General features: G+C 39.5%; 1 protein-coding gene across 2 annotated transcripts in view; it reads left to right on the top strand.

Annotated features, from left to right (window-relative positions):
- The window catches only part of slc25a21 (solute carrier family 25 member 21), a 117,966-nt gene that overhangs the window by 88,750 nt on the left and 7,585 nt on the right, over window positions 1-21,631 (top strand). For both annotated transcript variants that reach the window (XM_008399144.3, XM_008399143.3), the window contains 3 exons: window positions 14,645-14,711; window positions 16,433-16,492; window positions 21,424-21,531. In XM_008399144.3, the coding sequence (XP_008397366.1) occupies window positions 14,645-14,711; window positions 16,433-16,492; window positions 21,424-21,531 (235 nt within the window). The remainder of the gene's footprint in view (window positions 1-14,644; window positions 14,712-16,432; window positions 16,493-21,423; window positions 21,532-21,631) is intronic.

Here is a 21,631-nt window from a genome sequence, read left to right as displayed (position 1 = left end):
TATCCAGCAAAACGCTGCCATGTTTGGAAGAGCCCCCGACGACAGTAGATCCACTTTCTTTGCTGGCCGAATATCTTTATGGTATATTTTTGCTCAGTCTGTAATAACTTCCCGGTAGCACGTTGTGGATCACCTCCAGGCCAAACCACTTAGTTATAATTATACAAGAGTATTATAGGCCCCACTGTTGTAGAATTATTATTAAAAATAAACATTTCCAGCCAGCTTATGGCAGCACTCAGCTAACACCAGACCTCACTCTGTCTGAGGTGAGGAAGAAGGAAATCTGAGCTTTTAGCTTAAGCTATGCCATTAAAATGAACAAAGACTTGAAAGACGACACATAAAATGCAGGCATATAGGATTTGCTTCTTCAAAGGAAAAAAAACACATTCGAGCATTCGTTCTTAAAGTCCAAAGAAAAAAATAATATGTGGGAAAAGATGAAAAAAAGTCACCTTTTTTATCACCTTATGCATTAAATCCTCTTACATTTGCTTGTAATTACTGCTGTTAATTGTTTGCGTCTGGAGTGAGATAAAAATGTAATTTATGGGAGCAGTTGTGAATATTTTCAGCAGGGTCACGACATTGTTAGAAGTGCCCAAGCATGATGTGAGGATGATGGAAATACAGTAGAATCGTGATTAAAAGGTGGCATGTGCTGGTGTGAGATTCCCATGGTATGACGACCTTGAGTAAAAATGCCACATTTTAACCCAGAGATTTAAAAGAAAAAGGTTCAGCCTGCTCTCTGGATTTATTTTAAACAGAAATCAGAAAAATCCGTCATTTTAATTGCTGCTGCTGTTAAGCAACAGGTAGAATGATTGAAAGATAGGCAGCCGAGCTATATGTTGATGGTTGCTCTATTTTAAGTACTCATGACATTATTTACTTATCATTTTATTTATGGTCTTGACTCAGACTTGTGGTCTGGGACACGAGGCTTGACTGAAAGAGCTTGAAACACAGGGGGTGACATCGCTCCATCTCCATTTATTTCCTATGGAATGTAAGCAGTGAGGCAACAAATGCTTGTACTCCTTCAACATGTATGTAAAATTTCAACACGCAGACCTCTGAAGCAACACAAGAAACTTTTGTTGCTGGTTGCTTTTTGTATCCTGAATATCTGGAACCGTTTTCCTTTGCTGCTGCTGTCCAGGTTTTGAGCCCATAAGGAATCTAGACTTGACTTAGACTTGCAGTCTAATGACTCAAGACATGACTGAGACTGTTGGGTTGGGACTCAAGACTTGACAAAAACCACTTCTCCAACTTTAACTGGTTCTGCACCAGTCTGCGCTGGCCAGAATTAACTCCATTAGCAGATTGTCTCCGTTTTTCACACTCACTTCAGGTGTAGCACAGGGCGCGTCGAACAGGTTGCACCTGTAATTAAGTCACTGAAAACGCCGAGCAACATTTCAGCCGCTGCAGGGAATTTCTACAAGAAAGTACTGAAATATCTGTGTTCGTTTAAGTCCATCAAAACCACAACCTCAAGGTCATCCACCACTGAGTGTCATTGCTAACATCATCAGAGTGTCTACCACAGACCTAGACTCGCTCTCCAACTCAAGACCTGACTCGTGGTCTGGACCTAGACTGGGCTTGGAAGTGAGAGTTGGACTTGCACGCTAATGATTCAAGACTTAGGCTTTGATGAAAGTGGTGGTCTAAAACTGCTGTCCTTCAGGGCCAAAGTCCAGCAACTTTTAGATGTGTCCCTTGTCCTATACACTTGGATAAAACTTTGAAACTGCCTCACCAGTATGCAGTCAGACTCTGCAGAGCTCGACTAATGAGCTTATATTGGAGCCAGGTGTGCTGAAGCAGAGACATCTAAAAGTTGCAGGAGACCGGCCCTTGAGGACTGGAGTCTGAGACCACTGTAAGAGTTGACCTAGATTCACACTCTGAAGACTCGCAAGCCGACTTCGACTTTTTGTTTGGGAATTAAATCTCGTTAACGGTGTTTATTTAATGTATTCAGTAGTGAGTGCAAACTGAGATCTGCTGTAAGCTACATGTAACAACTTTGATGCAAATGCATTTAGATTTTTCTGTGAAAAGATGTGCATGATTTAATAGTCCCTCATCATGGTTTACTGGTTTATGACAGTCGGTTTGTGTTTGGTGTCGCATCCGATAGCGGTCCAAACAAATGTTTCTTCAACTAAGCGCTTTATTAAATGACCTTTGAGTCATTTCAGAAGGAAATGCCCTCATCTTGCCTTTTACATTTTATTATTCCACAGTTAAACATCCACCGTACCGTGGGACATATGTGCTGTTTAGACTTGACAATGGGTTTTAAAACCCTCCAAAGCCAGTAATATGTAAAGTTTAGGAGTGGGTAATTTAAACACAGGTATTAATACAATCTTTAAAAAAAATAAATAAATAAATAAAAAGCACCTTAGGCTATTTAGAGATGTTCATTTTGTTCTATTTTTGTTTTAGCATAAATCCATATTTATTTCACTGCTGAGGCAAATATTGCACACAATCAATCTTCAAATGATTTAAATCGCTTATTAAAAACTGTTTATTGCTGTTGATTTCCTGTCGAATTACAAGGAGCAGCAGTTGTGTTACTATTTTATCTGCACAGACAGGATTTCGCTTGAGTTACATAATTATGGTCATAAATTCTTTTATTGTCAAAGTGAAATTAGGCCTAAGAAACAATGGCACTGGCTAGACAGCATGAATATTATAAATATTTTCACTCAATAGAGACGGGAGACTTGATTTGAACTCATGGGAGGAAAAAAAGGACCTGTGAATATTTCTGCTTTATGCAAAAAAAAAAAAAAGTTTGGAAATTAGTGATTAAAGAGCCTGCTAAAACAGCAGGTCGTCAATTTTTACTTTCTTTTTATAGACGCACAGGATGTTTAAAAACAGATAATGTGGGACCACACCCCACCGCTCCTAACATTTGTGTGTCTTCCTGTTCTGGTCTGTGTAAACCAGCAGTGGAAGTCTTAACAAGCGGGCATTAAATGGTGATTCAGTCGGAATGTTTGCTCAGGTAGCTGCTTAACAGACACGCTACTTGCTAATTTGCTAACTGTACTCATAAAATGGTGATGACTTTGTCTTTTACTTGTAAGGAAGTGAAACGTGTAGGAGTGGCTGACACCGAGCAGAAACAGGTGAGGGAGGGGGGAGCGTAGCGGTACTCTGCTTCATACAGCCAAATCTTTGGTATCTCATTAAAAGGACGTTAAGCTGTTGGAACAGTTTGATGGAAAAAAAATTAGCAGATTGAAAACAATATCTTTTTAAAACCTTTATTTCCCTTGATACCGGTAACTGGCCTCTGCCCATTTGGACCTATTACATCAGGGTTAAGAGGGGATCTAAGGTTGACACCAGCTGGGACCACCCGTAACGGCAGTAAATACGGGTGGTATTTAATAAGCGTGTCCTCCAAATTAGATGAGAAACATTGTGTACACATTGTTTTTTCCTTCACCTTTTGTGTACTTTTTTATGGGACCAAGAGAACATGTTAATTGTTCTCCCAATGTTATTTTGGTGGGGGAATTTATGTTAGCCTTGAATAAAATAAGCCGGCCCGTCTTCTGGTTTGGAGAATTGTTTCCATTTAAAAACCACGCAGTAAAATAAAGCATTGCAGGTTATGATTTACAATTCGTATCTAATCAGCTGCTTGAAATGTAACCCAGAACATGTCGGAAGGTGAATGCTCACATTGAAAAGAGGACTTTTGCCAAATCTGTTCTATTTGGTGTAGTCATTAGGATGTACAGTGAGTTGAAATATTTTTAGTAGTTCAGCGTATCCTCCTGGCCCACATCTGCTGCATTGTCCCTCAAGGTCAAGGTGAAAGGTAGACCTTGGGTATTGGAAAATATTTGCAGGTGACACTGTTTACATGATAAAATATTCCCCAGGGTGGTTCATATTGCCTGGGAATCTTCTCAAAGCTACGGTGCAAAGCGTATATTAAAAAAAATAATAAAATAAATTAAAACTCTAAAATAATTGATTTGCACAGTACACCTTTACTATTCATTGCTTTTCTTGATTGGTCTCATCAAGTGCAGTTCTGTCACCGGCACGCTCCTCTCCAGATGGATGGAGGCTGTTAAAAAAGGAAAGGTTTATGAAAATGAAAGCCAAATTATACACACCAGAACAAACAAACACAAACTCACGTTCATTTGGCTCTCCCCCGATGTCCCACTCTGTGTCATGAGGCCATTTGTTTAGGGAAGACAAAAAGGGACTTGGTGCGTACTTTACATTGACAATCAAATGAGGATTCAAATGACGGCCACTCGCTGGAGTCCATATTTGTTCTGTAACAAATTTCACTCCTTCTTCATCACCCAGTGGCTCCCCAGTCTGACCACACCCGGGAAATCTGTGGCCACCATTTGCATGAACATAGAGAGCCGAGGGAAGGGCCTTCCGTCTGACTAAAATAACTTGTTAACACGGACAATGCGAGTGATTCATTTTTGTTTCCTATGCAAGAAACTTGTTGGGATAAAATGATTAATTTTTACTTACAAAACAATTTCAGGTGTTGCATACGAACGCTGCATGAAAACCTCCTATTTAATGATAAACGTATGGAGCCATTGTTCTCAAAGGCATTTTATGTTAAAATGCCTCTGGATAGAGATTTAACCAACGTAAGAAAATCCAAATGTTATGGACTGCAACTAATTGCGCTTTTTGGAGTTTCAAAACTGCAGGTTTTCAGTAAACTCTGGATATGACTTGAATTTATATCCCCAAATCTGCAAAAGAAAAAAAAAAGTTCCAGATTGGTTTACCCTCTAAAATCTGATACGGTAAAAGAAATGGACATGAATCCACCATATGTATGTAATGTCTGCTCAATTTACAGTGATCTGCAAAAAATGCCTTTAACATTTTGCCACCAAAAACTTTTACATTATTTCATCAGAATGTGAGGTGAGAAGGTGCAGAAATCCACTGATCAATTAGAACAATACCATTGTTCTTCAAAGTTGGTCGCGCACTCAATCTACATTGCTGGAAGTAAGCCATTGGAAACCCTTTCTGTAGTCTGGCCAGAGGAACGTACGCAACACATCAACATGTTGGTGGTTCTGGCATAATGTTATAGTGATGCTTTTCTTGAGCAAGAACGGAATCTGGTCAAAGTTAAACCAGAAATGGTTACGGCTAAATACAGGATTACATTGGAAGAAACATTTTAGAGACCACAAAAGACTGAAGACTGGGACCGAGTCAGACAGCTACAATTAAATGATGATGATCGAAGCACTTTTATGTGCTTTGTGACCGATCTGACGAACCTTGGACTATTTTGCAAGTGAGCAAAATTCTCTACCTCTACTTGTGCAGAGCTGATGGAGACATCTGCCAAGATACTTGCAGATGTTTCTGCAGTAGGAGGTGATTCAAATAAGTACTTGCAGATCAGTTTTAGATGCAGGAAGGAGCCTTTACTTGTGCAATATTGTTCAGTGACATACGGAAAATTAGCTATTGGTGCATTTTCCCTTAATTTGCAGGACGGCATCTGCAGGCTGAGAAAGTCAATGCTGAACATGTACTATCCCATGTGGACTATTTGACAGTCCAATCTTGACTCCTTACTGAATGGGAGTTTGGTTGATTTGCATGTGCTACACTGCATGAGGAACTGATTAAATGAGGTCGTGGCCGGAGTTCAGCCAACCATTTGGCACTTTTTGTGGATTGGCCGGCTGAGCAAGTAGCCATAAGCCGGTTGGATTAGCATACACACAGATCCCCATTCACTGAATAAGGAAAAAGGAAGTTTTTTTCCTGTTTTAAGATTAAGTTTGTCCTAATAAATGCTAACAAGATGTACAACTTTGAAGAACACACAGAAGTTTGTTGAGATCTACTGCTGCAGTCTGAATTTAGTTTAAAATATCTCATGCTAATTCAATACTTTATATCTTGTTTACTGACTAAGCACATTCTGACAGTTTGTGCTAGGCTGAACAAGTTTTTTTTGTACTTGGTGACACCTTGTAAGAAAATTAAATTCCTGGTCCAAATTGGTCTTTTCTCATTACCACAGTTGTTCTAGTCTATAGAACAGGGAGTGCCGCTCATTTGTTGCAGGTGAATTGGTGTCTTTAGCACATAAGGAATGAGTTGCCCTGAAGTAAGCTTAGACAAAACAGATTTCTGGACTTCATCTGCAGAATGTTTTACCTGAAGACTTGATGTCCCCTGAACACGTTTAATTAAATTCAGTTTATTCGTATCGCGCCAAATTCAAAAAGAATCATGAGGAACCGTATCTTGCGATGTTGACGCAAGATACGTCAACAAATGGCTGGCTCCATTAGACGTCACTGGCGTGGGATGTTTTATTAAAAATAATAGATATGAGTACGTTGATGTAAGTTATTACTTTCTGTTCTGCACAAATGTGTCCTTCACGGAGGAGGGGTGAGAAGAAAGCTTAGTCAGATGACTAGTGCTCTAGTCAGATGACACCAAAATAAAAAGTTTTTGCCATTAAGCAAAATGAGGGTTTACATATCTGCTAAAAAGGGACATGCGTGGCAGAAAACTAAAGCTGTACAATCTCTTGAAAGCACCATCCCTATATTTAACACCTTCAGGTAAACGTGACCTCTGAGTATAGTCTTGTTGAACAAACGGTGCATAAAAATTTTTTTTTCCTAAATGATTCATATTATTAGTCCCTTGTTATGATTCTCTAAATTCTTGTACGTAGTTTTTTTTGTACCCCACCTAAATCCTACTGTTGTCGCGTTCAACCTTATGAACAATGTGTCGCATTCTCTACTAAAAATATCCTGGCTGGCTCCGCTTGATGACAAGTGTTTTGATAATTAGTTGTGGTTCACTGCAGTTAATGGAAGGTGGCGTGTCTTCTTTGGAAATGTAATGGCCCGTCTGCTTCGGGTTATATTGAGTAGAAATATGCGCCAGCAGCAAAAATATTTACACTCGTTCTGAATCAGCCAAGATCATCTCTGGTGACTTGCAGAGTGTGTTGCCACAACAGAGCCGACGCAGCCTTTCACAGGATGTAGTCGGTCACGCCACGTTGTCCTCTCCGTTGATCATCTGTTTAGATGTTCTTTGATCTCGGTTTACAGGGAAGTCCTGTATATTTATTGTAGGCCTGAAACAATTCCTCGAATGATTCGAGTACCTCGATTATTAAAATTCCTTGAGGGAAATTTATCTGCTTCGTAGCGCACCGTGTTCCGCCCGGATCATTATTTGTGGAGGGCAGCGCTCTTCCTTTCGCCTTTGAGTTGTTGTGAAGTGCTAGCAGCCTGGTGTTGAATTGTGCGGTGGTTTGTGAGGGTTTGGGGGACAAATAAGGATTGTTGAATTTTGCTATAGCGTTGGACTACGACAGCTTTCTCTGGCGTCGGAATCGTGTCATCACAGTTTTGGAGCGAACGGTAGGAATCGGAGAGAGAGAGAGAGATCCGATTCTTAGTCATAAGAATATTCTTTTATAGTACTCAATTACTAAATGTTCTCTACCAGTAACGTATTTGTCCGCCACTCGGTATCAGGGCCAGAAGAGAAAATTATACTCACCATTGACAGAAATCCCGTGCTACATTTTTATGATGCCAACACTACACACCTATTTGTTTCCAATAATGTTAATATTCCTACAGCACAGCAGCAGTTCAGATGGGAATGTAAAAATACCTGCAGAATTCTGAAAATGTTGGGCAAAAGACTCTGAAGTTGCTTGAAGAAATGTGTTACAGTATGCCAGAGTTTCTGGTCTTTGTTCATTTTATCTCAGGCAAACTTTTACCTTAATCTAAGAGAGTAACTGTTCCTGCTTACACTTCTCCTGTTAAAGGACTTGTCTCTGTCTCATGGTCAAAGTATACTCTTATATATCAACAGTGGGATCAACCTGGTGGTCAGATGATGACATATGATCTCCTAGGTATTTGCTTGAACTGTCAGATCTCTTGGCATTTCTTTCATTTCTTTTCTCTACCTGTATGCTTTTTTTCATACAGTGGAATGGCTGATTTTATTTTCTGAGACCCCTTTGAGTCCCTTCCTATATCTCATTAGCTAAAAGCTCTCGGATATCTCTTTCGATCTCACCATGATGTTCAGCCGTCAGGAGCACGTCAGACTAAAGCTGCTTCTCGCCTGTCAAGTTTCAGTCTAACCAGTTAATATATGGTTTGGGTTTTATCCCAGTTGTAGTAGCTCCATTACGGTTTGCTCCTCACCATTGTGGGCGTGAATATGGGTGGGCCCTGATCACAGCTGTGGTCAACTCTCCGATGATGTTGCTGGCCCGAACATAATGAAAACCGCTCAGATTTATTTATTTTTTTATTTTTAGATGTGCATCCTTTGGATTTAGTTAATACAAAAGATGTAAAACAATATCCACGCATGAACTTTATTGGGGGGGGAAAGGAAAATGTCAAACTAACACAATGGAGTCCCTGAGTTTCACACCGATCGGCACATAACTGCAAATCGCTCCGACAGAACGCTTACCAGAGCTGTGCAGTTTCTCGCTTCTTCATCGTGGGCCTGTTCCTCAGATGAAGGTGCTTTTCAATCACAATCATTCTGCTCCAAAAGGTCGATGCATGTTCAAGATTAAACTAATAATTTCGCTCTTCCACAGTGTGGAAGAGGTCATTCCACATGCTCAGATGGCATGTCCTCTGGAACGCTACAGTGGATTAAATGTCCTACTTTACTCTTCACTGAAATGTGCTTTTGTTACATTTTAAGCACATTTGAAACATATAGGCTGTCATAGGTCTAGTAATTTATTTACATGATTCACATGTACTGACTCATTCAATAAATTTGAACATTATTGAAAAGCCTTTTTATACGTATTAAATAGATTAATTACACCAGTGGATATATGAAACCCTTCTTTGTGCTAATCATGATCTTTTCCATTTACACCAAATGAAAACATGACATTTAAAATTCGAACATTACTGATCACACCAATAAAAAAAGAAAAAAACTGTTTCCAAAAAATTGTTTTCATGAGTTTTAATCCGACAAGAGACTAACTGGGAAATATGTTTTAATTTATTGAATATGACTGTATTATTATTAATATACAAGCAGGATATTTGGAGGTTTAACTCATTTGTATATGACCAAATTAACAGGGAATCCACTGAGAGAAGCTGCACAATTCATCCCTTACTTCAGTAAGGGATGAATTGTGGTCTTTGACCAGTAACATAAACAAGATATTGAAGGACTTTTTTATTAAATCCAGGAAGTATTTTTATCACAAACATAGATGGGATGTGATATTTAGGTCTTTTTTTTAAAATAGGGGTAAAATATGCATATCTTTCAAAAACCTCACTTAAAGGGCTGCAGCTGAAATGTGTGTTTCCGATTTTCCCTGAATGGAATATCTGTATGGCCATGGAAAAATGCTCCATTTGTGAATGTACAAGGAAGTGTTAGAATGTACAAAGCTTTTGACAGCGTGTTTCCATAGCGACAGACTTGTTTGCTGTTTATGCACTGATTATTTCCCACAAGTTCAACTTAGTTCATGTTTTTTAAGTTACCATAAAAAGCACATCTAAACATTCTGTATATTTTGAACCTGCTGAAAAAACAAGAAGTTTTAGATTGACTGTCTTTTAAAATGCACAAAGGTTGTTTAAGGGCTTGGACCTGTTTGACCTGTTTGACTTTAAGTCCATCCCCTTAAAACAACATTTAGGCATAAAAGCAGGGCACACACAGGGCACACACTGTCTGTTGCTGGTGACAGTTTATCAACACAAATGCCAGCAACCTAAAAAAAAAAAAAAGTTCTTCTGATTAGTCTTTGCTGCGTTTCGACATGGTGGAGTTCAAGAAACACAAAAAGTTACACTCAAAGACGCTAGAGGAATTTTAAATGGTATGTTTGCGTACAAAATATACCTAAATTGGCTAAGTACCTCTATCGTTTTTGGCACAACACTGTCACTGTAAACCTTACACAGGTTCCAACATATGAACTATTCTTGCCCATGTTTTCACTAAGTCTGAGGCTGTGGGAAACGCATGTGTGTGCACTTCTAAATGTATACGAAACACCCTTTGTGCTCCCTTAGCAAAACAAACCGTTGCATTATCTCCCGCAATATACAACATGCTCCAACCTATCACTTTCCATTCCATTCCATTCCAAAAGAGTACATTCAGTTTGAAATAAAAAAAATAATTAGAATAGCTTCCGAACTTCAGTCTGACCAGCACTCTGCAAATGGCTCAACTTAAAACTGATTCGTTTCAAAATACAGCCTTCGTTGTACGTAGGCATACATCTTCATTTTCTGGCTCAGAACGTGCTTTAAATCAGAGCTGGCAAAGGCGAGTTGGAAATATTACTCAAATTATACAGTTAAACACTTTTGAAATGTCCAGTATATCATATTCTGAAAGTACTCTCAAATCGTTTCCTCATCGTACACCTGAAGAACTTGTTTATTTAGGTTTGTGGTTTGGAAATGTGTCTCAGTTGTCATGGCGCCAAGCCGGCATAATTTACTCGCTGTTTGTCTCTTGTTAGCTAGAGTCGAAAAGAAATTTAATGTCCTTGGCGGCTCGGGGCTGATGTACAGCGAGGAAAGTTAGAAAAGTAGGATGGAATAATCCATGTCATGATTTTGTAAAAATATTATTTATAAAGCCTCTTATGCCTTGTATTCATTTTGATGTTGCAGTTGGAACCTCTGAATGGAGAGTCAAGCATGGCATTCAGTGTGGGTGATTATTCCTTTTTCTCAAGTACCACTTATTGAAGTTTCTTTGGAGTTGAAGCGAATACAGCTGAGGACCTGAGGAAAGGCAGTCCGGAGACTGAAGTTATTTATATGAGCAGGTACTGCCACCAAAGACTCACTGTTCAGGAATGTCACGGACAACTCTTGAGAACTGGGTAATGCGCTTTCCAAATTCTACAAGTTTTGCCTGCCTATAAATTGCTTTCTGAATGGTAAAACAGATCCGACCGTAAAAGTGAAAAGCCTCATCAGCATCAGGAAGCTTCGCTGTCACTGCTCACATCCAGAGAAATGTTCAAGGCACAGAAATGGATATCAATTATGAAAAGGGTCTGATTAATTTTGTGAAAATGAATATTTTTGTATTGATTGAGAGCAGTATATGATTCATGTTTGTATAATAAAAATGAAAGGTGATGATTGTTTTTAGTAAGTTTAATTGTCTTGATAGATGCCTTTCACATTTCCTATCAAGCAAATTTTGTTGGTTGAACAAAAATAATTTTGAGTCTTAACCTGCCAGAAGCACGAGTCATTTATGCATAACTGTAAGATTTACTGGCACAAAAGGTTTTCCATATTTAAATGATGCAGATGCATCAGATTCTTAAATATAGGCTGTTTACAATGTGAAGATTGCATTAAATATTGATTATTTTAGAAGTTCTTGGTAAATTCTATGGAAAGAAAAAGTGAAAAGGAGCCAAGTGTTGTAGGCATTTCTTATTCAGTTAAAAACAAAATAATTTCAGATTGTTCCAACAAATGATGCTTCATATGCAAAGGTTGGTGAATTCAAATGAACTCTTTGAATAAGACCTGTCCTCATTGTTGTAGGGGATTGAGCAGCTCTGCTTTCACATTGAGGGTGACAGGAGACATGAAGAGATAAAAGCTAATACTTTTGTGTTCATTACCTGAAAATAATGGGATGCAGTTATGTTCAAGGAAGCATGAGTTTCTATTTTTGTTCTGTACTTTTGATCATTTTCCAACCTGATTAAATCAAACTTTGGATCGACCTTTTATCTGCAGTAGAAAATGATGAATTGTTTCACTGTCTTTTAGAAATCCCATCCTGAATGCGATTCCTTCCTGGTAGTTAGTCGTTTTTCTGGTCCTGAGGATTATCTTTTTCTCATGAGAGCCAGAAGCTCAGTAGGAGGAAATATTTAGCTGCATCTCTTTGTTACTTCTGTATCTGATATGGAGGTGGCTGCTAAAATGTCATATTTACATTTTGAAAAGGGAAAACCCCTGCCTTTAGCAAAAAAGAGGTACAAACTACTTCCATATGCACGGCTTTATAAGTGTTTTGTATATAATTAGTGCGGTGAATAAAGTGCAGAGAGATTGAGCAGCTGAGTGAAGTGCCATCCTTCAACTGGTTCCTTGTTGCAACTAAATGCTGTGTTGTGTTAAGCTATGTTTGGTATTAAACTGATGAACAAATTGTGCCTCGCAAGTTGGACTACGGGCAGCAAAGTTCCTAAATACACAATCTAAAATTGTTTCTTGGCAACATTTTCTGTTGATTTTAGAAACTTTCCTGGTGTCTGAATGAATAATACCACGTTGTATAGAGGTTTAACAAACGCAAAACAAAACACTCCTCTAAATGGTCAACTTGGACAATAATGAAAGAAGAAAATGAAGGTGAGAAGGAAAGTATTGAAATGTCGCCAGTAAGCCAGTGAATATTGCTTAGGGTCACTTCTCAACCCTTACTTTTATTTTAATTAGATAACTCTATATGTTGACACAGTAATGTTGCTTTGTTGTATTGAAAGCCTGTACATTCATGACGAAAATAACAAGGAGTCCAACATCACCAATCACATCAATCAGAAAAAATCTCAAAGATCGTTTAACAGTCCCTCCAAAAAGTTAGTGTTGCAGTCTCAACGATTAATGCAAATTCAGTCATTTTTTGCAAATTTTGTGTGATCTTCCAATTTTCACCAATCATCCTAACATTTACTACATTTCATTCTTTTATATTTTGACATATCTCCTCAGCCTCCCTTCTAATTTAACTTCCTGTTTCTCAACACCTCTTCAAGATAAAAGCATGCGTGATGCTAAACAGTAATATTTGTCTTGTATTTTTTATTTATTCATTTATTTTACCAAAAAAACACCATTTTGAGATGTAGTGATGGTGGGTACGTGTCAGCCGTTGTTTCAATACGCCACGAGTGTACGCATACTGACGCCCGCCGGTTACACTGGTGGATCTGATCACCGAGGGGAGGTGCTGCTGCCGAGCCCGAGCTGCACAGTCATTTGCATCATGACCATCAAATAAGCAGAGCCAAAAGGCAAAAAAAAAAAAAAACTTTGCCAACTTTCCAAAAACCTCAAGTTGAGTAATGCTGCTGCATGCACAGCATGATAATGACGATTAGTTAATCTATGCCAGTATGTCATAAGCTTGTTACCAAGAATGCTGATGTTGTTGTTGCCTATTTTAACAATCAAGTCTACAAAGAAGAGCGTGTCAAAATTCCTCCACAGTGATGTGAAAGACTCAGTACCAGTAATAGCAAACATTTAACGGCCGTTGTTGGGTGGCAGAAGCGTTTCTTGGGTTCAGATGCATTTTCTCCTCGTTAAATAAATACTCATTACGAAAACACATTTTGTTGTTGTCTTTGATGTTAGAAATTGTTTGATCTTAAACAATTAAGTGTGACAGGAATCAAGTCACAGAGCACAGTCGCCGTGTGGGGCTGCTTCTTGTGCTATGATGCCGGGCCTTTTTACATGTTACCAGGCCTGAATACATCACAAGACTTGAGTTCATGTTATACCGAAGACGAAATGCCTTTTTAAAAAATGTGGTTCAACAAGACAACCACCCACAAAGTGCCAGCGAACATCAGAGACAAACAAGATTAACATTATTTTGGTGTGAGCAGCCCAATCCCTGGGATTTAATCTAATGGGAAACTCGTGGAGTGACGTTAAATCTGATGCTTCTTCAGCAAAGCCTTTCAGACAGGAATACCTGGAACGAGGTACCAGAACGTGTTTGTAACATGTGGACCAGCTCTCCAGAACAGTGATTGAATAAATATTACCTCAGCAGTCTACAGAAAAGCTAAATCTTCAAGCATTATTCAGTTTTTAAAGTCAAATATTAAGGTTTATATAGAAAAAAATCCACTCTATTTTCAACAACCCAGAATTCCTCCATTTTTTATTTTTTTCTGTAGACTGATAAAGTAATTAAAATGTTGATGTAATGGCAGAATGTTATTTCTCATTTTTCTTTACCTGCATCCTCTTGTCTTTCCCTTGTCAGTTTGCCAGTATTGTAGAGGTGCTGTTCTCCTCATTTTGCTTCCAATCATCAGCCTTATTCTGTAGTAATTATCTAAAGGGATGTTTGGGTATTTGTAATGCCTACACTTTACACACAAACTTAGAAATATGACTTGACCTAACCTGAAAATCGGACTGTGAGAGGAAGGTGCTCAAGCTTTCAAAAACAACTTTAAATTCTGCAAACATTTTGCTTTTGTGACCAAGTTCTCATTGCTCCACCGCTAAGCTTCCCATTGACATTTACTGGCTTCCGTTTAAATCTGTGCTATATGTATAGGGATTTTCATGCTATAAGGAAATATGTTTGATCTAGATTTTAATCCGTCCACCTAAAACCACGCTTGTTGGTGAGAAAGTCGACCCTGAATGTTGACTTGATACTCACTGTCGTAAAGTAGACGTCTTTTGGGGTTGATTTTTTATTTTTTTTTAGCTCTAAACACAACCAAGCAGCTGACAGGAAAACGAGAGACGCAACAATTTATTTTCTCTCCCTGCAGAATCTTTGGCTTCTACAAGGGAATTCTGCCTCCTATCCTGGCAGAGACCCCGAAGAGAGCAGTGAAGGTAGGATAAAAGATGTGTGTGTTTATCTATGGAAAGCTGAAAAGCTTCTCAGGATGTCACGCAAGGCCCAGGATCTAGTTTCATTGTGAGCTGCCGCTGTACTACCATATGAAAACACTCAAACTGCTGTTGCATAGAACACACGTGCTGATTAAACACATAACGCCCTCAACCATGTCTGCCTCTTTAGACACTCCTGTTTGCCCTCTCTGCAAACCCAATATTGACTTACAAGTATTTGCTGTAAGCCATGGCATGAACGTCATCTTTTGATAGTTATAGGTGAGCAGAATTACCCATTGGAGGTTAGGCTGGGAGCGAGGGGTGCGGAGGGAGAGTGCTACTTGGCACTATGCTGCTCTGTAATGAGACGCCAGAGACAAAGTGAACTTTATAAATAAGCACTCACACTGAGAAGATGGGGTAATCGCTCACATGGCAAGCAACACTGCTGATGGTGAGACATTGCTGCACCAAAATATTGGCGCAGATTAGCACTCTCCAGCCACCTCAGCTCTTATTTCCTCTACAAATTGGCGGAAGTGCCCTTTGCCGACGTAAGAGATTAAGCCGGACGTTTAGGAGTACAGTTTTAGAATCTCGAATCTTAAAGTAGCGCCATTTAATGGGTTGTGCACTTGAAAATGTTTCAGAAACCCTGAAGGGTTAGTTTGGGTTTCTTTGTAAAGCTATTAAAAATAGATAAAAAATGTTATGTTGCCACAAGCTTCGTGGAAAGTTTCACAAATCCTTGCAGCGGTGGAAGCTAACAGGATAATCACAATCGTCGTATCAATTCACATCAACGGCTAATTTGGCGAAGCTGCTTTTGGCGACTCCGCCAGGATCATTCTTTAACAGCAAGACCGGGAACACACTGCAACCTACCGCTTTCTATGCTGCTGCAGAACTGATGCAAAATCCAAAAGATTCTTCCACAGAGCTAAAGCGCACTGGTGAGCTGCAGCTGATCTAGCAGGTCGAGGCAGACAGCAGACTCAACCAGCATGAGTTGTTTTTACCACCACTCAGGGGATTTAGATACTTTCCACCAGCTCACAGTAATGACATCTTTCTGTTACTTATGACAGTTTCAATGAACTTCACCACAATAACAGATTTATTGTGCCTAAATTAAACTTGTATTTCAGGAGCATAATCTCACTCTAAAACTTAAAAAAAAAATTTTTTTAAATGAATCATTTAACTTGACTATATTTGTTCAGTGGGTTATATTTTAAGAAATGATAGTTGAATAACAGTGGAACAACTCCAGTTACCTTTGAACTGCATAATTTTTACAACCTACATTTTCCAGTAAAATATGACATATTCTCAGATTTAGAGCATACAAGGAACTTTGAATATTTTGCTTTGCACTATTTCTCTACATCCTGCATCCTTGATGTTGTGTCTGACCAACCATTTCTGTGTTGTTCTAGATCGTTACCTTGCTAAAAGACCTAATGGAGTCTCTTTTTCAGTTTAAACGTAGCCTCCGCTAGATATCCGTTTCAAATTTCTGGTACATCAACAAGTTCCTGACGGTATATGCTGAAACATCCAACATTTGGAGGAGTTGTTTTTCAAGTATTCATCCTAAACCCACAACCTTGGTGTTCCTACATATTAACCAGGACAGAAAAGTTGTCGCTCACGGATGGCGTTGCATGTTTTGTGACTTTCCCGACACGTCGTTAATCCTGATCTTGCCTCCACAGTTTTTCACCTTCGAGCAGTACAAGAAGGCGCTGAGTCTGACGCCTTTGTCTCCTGGCATGGTGAGTGTGCCAAACAGAAGCACCTGAGTACACTGTCGCTTAAACACACAAACCTGCACAGAACCAGGAAGAATAGTTCATCTGACGTCTGCTTAGCTGCCAAAGTCAGTTAAAGCAAACATGAACGGCCAAAAAAAAATTTTACCAGGCAAATTATGTCATGCGAGTGCAAATGTTCTTACAAACCTTCAGTTGCTACTTCAACAATGAGCGACTTCAACAATGAGCTACACATAAGCACATTTAGAAGGGAAATTACTGTCACTCATTGTAGATTTTTTTTAAATTATATATCGACATTGTACAGACGCTTGATAGTTTACTTTAACAAGTTTACAGTTTTTCGATATCAGTGTGACAAATATAACATTGCTTTTCTTTTCAGGCATAAAGACATATCGGATGGCAATGGACAAAATAAATATTGTAACTAGGGATTAAATGATAAAAGACCGGAACACCACTTTTGTTCAATGTTAAGCACATGTGAAAGCATTCTTGATGAATGACACACACTCCAAAATGTCAGGCCTATCACTGGTGTATAATAAAAATGTATAATAGCTTGTATAAATATCGCATAAGCCGTTCAACTTATTATTTCGTAAGATGAAAACCTGTGAGGTTCAGTCTTAGCTCAGGTTTTATCTTTGCCGAATAAAAAGAAAAAAAAATCCCAACGATTTTCAGAAATTTGTCAGATGCCATGTTTATTCCGCTGGCAATTTTTGGTTAAATTTATTGGTTGGCATTCTGTGAAGATGAATAAGAACTTACAACACAGGACTGCCACAAACCTCTTTGTATGTTATGTGATCGACCAACACAAAGCAGTACAAAATTTTTAAGTAGAAGGAAAAGTTCTTGGGGTTTTTTCGGTTTTTACAAAAATGTGACGCATTTGCGTTTAGCCCCCTTTTTTTGCTTAGGATCTCTAAATAAAATAAAAAAGTGCGTCATTTTGTCTTCAGAAGTCACATAATTAGTACACCAAGTCCCTCTGTGTGTAATTGAATCTAACTACGAATAAAGCTGTTTTATGTAGATCCTGGAGGTTTGAGAACATTAGTGAACAAACAGCATCGTGAAGACTAAGGAACCCAGCAGACAAATCAGAGGTAAATTTGTGGCAAGGTTTAAAACAGGCTTTGGTTTAGAACAATATTCCATTTCAGAAAGCACTTTCTGTCCCATCATCTGGAAAGGAAAACAGAATGGCATGACTCTGGAGGAGCTGCAAATACCCACAGCTCAGTGGAAAGAATTTGTTGACCTGCTTAACATTTGTGGTGTGCTCCATGCCGCTTCTTTCCCAGATTGGAACAAAGCCATTACTCAAAGACGTAAGAAGTTCTGCTTGCAGAAGGACGCAGCAAACGTGGAAGAATGCAATCTGTTTAGATGAGACCAACTCTTTAACCCACGTGCAAAATACAATGTTTGACAGAAAACTAACACTGCACATCACCCTGAATATTCCAAACCCCCCTTGAAACATGGTGGTGACAGTGGCAGATGTGTTTTCCTGAGCGGGGACAGTGAGGCTGGGTCAGAGCTGACGGGAAGGTTTGCAGTTTCCCAGTGAGTGGATGCTTGGTGTCTGTTTTGATGGCGCCTTTGTTTGGCTTTGCCGTTGGTTTTCTGCAGATTTTGTCTTTTCATCTTGTATTGGGGATGTTGTATGCATGACTTCCACTGATGAGTGGTTCCTATGGAGGCATTCTTTGCGACGCTTCGATGGGCGGAAGAGAGGACAGAGAGCCGGTGTCCAGGTGAAGCTCTCTGGAAGCGTGGGGTCGTTGGCAAGCGACACCATAAATCTCTCATCACTCGTTGGTTTGGCTTTCGTGCTAATGAGGATTTTATAATCATTTCACCAACTTTGATATGTTCCACCTGAAACTCTGCGATATTACTGCACCAAGTACTCGTCAAGGTTTCTTACTTCTGTTGATGTGTTACTTGTCATTGTGCAGAGGCTTAAAATGTCCAAATGGAACGTACTAATGGATTTTAGTGACTTTTTATCACCTGCTCTCAAGCTGTAAAAGTTGGGATGATGACACTGACCTTTTTGCTTAGAACTTTATCAATATTATAGACTTAAATGTATTCAGTATTTATCAGGACTTCCTCACTCCGAAGAACACAAATGATTTTGTTTTTACTTTAGGTTTCAAAATTGATTGCATGTCTTCTGAGAGCAGTTTAAATTCCTCGACAGCAGACCTTTTTTCCCCGCTGATTTTAATCTTTTCTTTGCTCCTTCCAGTGACGTAGAGTCTCAGATGGATCATTTTTTAGCATTGCCTCTTATTTTAGAGGGTATCTGCCCTGTTAAGAACAGACCATAACCCGTCTCAAACACCACCACACCATAGGTAAATGATAACATCCGCTGCTTAAGGCGTACTTGTGGAAAACTCTGACGCCTGTGGACAAAAACCCATTTACAGGTATTTCTTTTGCAGCTTCTTTTAATAATAGTCAACTTTTTCTTTTTCTAAAAGTAGACTTTATTTATTTTTTCCATAGACAAAGTTAGAAAGATGAGTACAATATTTATCTGTCTGCACAGTTCCCTCTCCAGCTGGGCCTTTTATTTCAGATTGTTTCCTTACCTGGCTCAGCTAACCCTGTTGGCGTCATGAAAGCTTTCTGGACATTTTACCAGCTCGCCTGTTCAAGACTGTTTTTCAGTGTCTTGGTCCTAAATGTACTTAACATAGCAAACACTTCTTTTATTTTATTTCTGGTCAGTTTATCTGAAGAGTGCTGTCGTCCACCCACTTTAAAAAAATAATAATTTGTGTTGGTCTGTCGTATATAATCTCAATTAAATACATTACAATGCCTCTTTTTACTGATTTTGAGAAGGAATCAAAATCTGTAAAAAAAAAAATTTAACTAAGTGTTTTGTTTTAATCTCTTAACTAACTTATTTACTACAGTGTTAACTTTTTATGTTTCGCTGTGAATATTTTGTAAAGTCTGTGTGCGGCAGGATGCCTCTTATAAAGATTTCTGATCTCAATGCTACTCTGAAATAATTTAAAATCTACAGCTCTCCTCCTTATGAGTAAAACTGAAAACGAAACACAACCCAGAAACAACACATTCCCAGGCATGTGTAAATTAATAATGGAAGTTAGAGGTAGTGTTATGTAATTCTCATTAAATAATTCATCCATCCATTGACTGCACCCAGGGGGCTGGTGCATATCTCCAGCGATCATTATGTGACCCTGGAAAGGTCGCCAATCCATCTAAGGCCAGTAGACAGACTCGCAGAACAACCAGCCATGCACACACTCACAGCTAAGGATGACTTTGAGGGACTGATTAACCCAATGGTCATGTTTTGGGACTGTGGGAGGAAGCTGGGGGGTACCTGGAGAGAACCCACGCATGCACAGGGAGAACATCCAAACTCCACGCAGAAAGACCATGGACTGACATTTAAACCCAACTGTGTCATTGACTTGACATGAAAATGACTTATAAAAACATTTTAGGGAAACAGACTCCAGTATAAATACTTAGGATGATGCAGAAAAGGCCTGTCACGCAAAAGGTCCATTTATCATCCTCCTCATGGAAGCATCAGTGATGGATTGTTTTCCTTGTTGGCATTTCCAGATCCAAAACTTGTGTAATTTTAAATATCTATTTTGAAACATTCAAATTTGGCGTGCACTGTGGAATCTGTTTTTGTGCTGTTTCCACCTACCTGTACCTGATACGCTTGCGATTTGACTAAAATCTGTCGTAAGCTGACCTGCACGGCTGCTCGTTTAGAAGCAGATTACACCACGTCCAGTGACTCCACAAATAGTTTTACAATCTTTAAGCAATCATCTTGCAGGCGTATTTAGTCCCAGATTTGGAAACGGACAGATTTGAGTTCCCGGGATGTGGTTGTCACATGCCCAAAAATTTAGTGGGGGGGGGCAGGGGGTCAATTGTCAGTCATGATGGATGGTTTACCTGCAAGTCCGTATCAAAACCACCTCCACACAGAGAACATCCTCTCCTGGCTTTACAGCCAATGGTGGAGAAATGTTTACCTACTTCATCCATCAAGCTCTTGTTCCACTTCTGCTCCACCTCCTCCCTTACCATCTTCTTCCTGCAAGAGCTGCAAACCTCAAATTCCCCAGAGGCCCGTGTGCATCAGGCGCACTAATTCACATCAGATCATTAACGCAATTTAATTACAGATTAGCGCGTCGTCTCTCTTTCTCCCAACCCTATTCAGCGTGGCACAGCTGAATGCCTTCACTCTGATTAATGAGGACACACACAGTAATAATACAAATAAGGAATTAAAACATGGCCGCTTGGCTGTGTAAACATCGCGAGGCATGTCTGAGAGGATGGGTCCTGCGGTTCTGACAGCGGGACAAAGACGCAGGAAGAGTAATGAGCTTCAGACACGTTCTCGACATGTTCCCATTACGCCTCTCGCCGAGCATGCATTCATGCACATTTGCACACACAGACACAAAAACACGCCGAAATACAAAGCTCGGTGTAATACATCTGGTGGTGCAAGTTCCATTTTTAATTGCGAGGCAGGTATATGAAGTAATGAGACCTGCAGTAGTCGTCTTCTTCAGGACAAATTACGTGAAACTGCAACAGTCTTGCTTCCTCTTTCCACTCGCCTTCGTTTCCCCTTGTAGATAACATCTAGCATATTGTCAGCTAACACCCTCAGGTGTCTTGCGTGTCTTCGGGAACAGTTTGTCTAACCATGACAGAGACACATTTGCATTTTGGAAAAAAACAAAAAGGAAAAAAAAAAATTCTAGAAACACTGCTTCACGGCTGAGCTTTTGGGACTCGTCTTTAACGGTTTCTCTGCTCCATCTCTGCCCAGATGTTATCCTTTCACTCTCGTGGTTAAATCTTGTCCATCTCCCCTCCAGGCGCTGTCTGTAGCCGGCCTCGGCTCAGGCTTGACCGAGGCCTTCATCGTCAACCCATTCGAAGTGGTGAAAGTCAGTCTCCAGGCCAACAGGGACTCCTTCAAAGAGGTTGAGTGAAAGAAAATGCTATTCTAACTTTTAAAACGTTGCTTAAATGTTCACGTTTTTTCTTGTGACCAAGATCCTTTTCAACTCTGTCTCTCGACAG

This window comes from Poecilia reticulata, chromosome 22 (assembly GCF_904066995.2).
Source record: "Poecilia reticulata chromosome 22, P_reticulata-male-v2, whole genome shotgun sequence".
NCBI lineage: Eukaryota > Metazoa > Chordata > Actinopteri > Cyprinodontiformes > Poeciliidae > Poecilia > Poecilia reticulata.
This window is presented reverse-complemented; position numbering and strand designations above follow the sequence as displayed.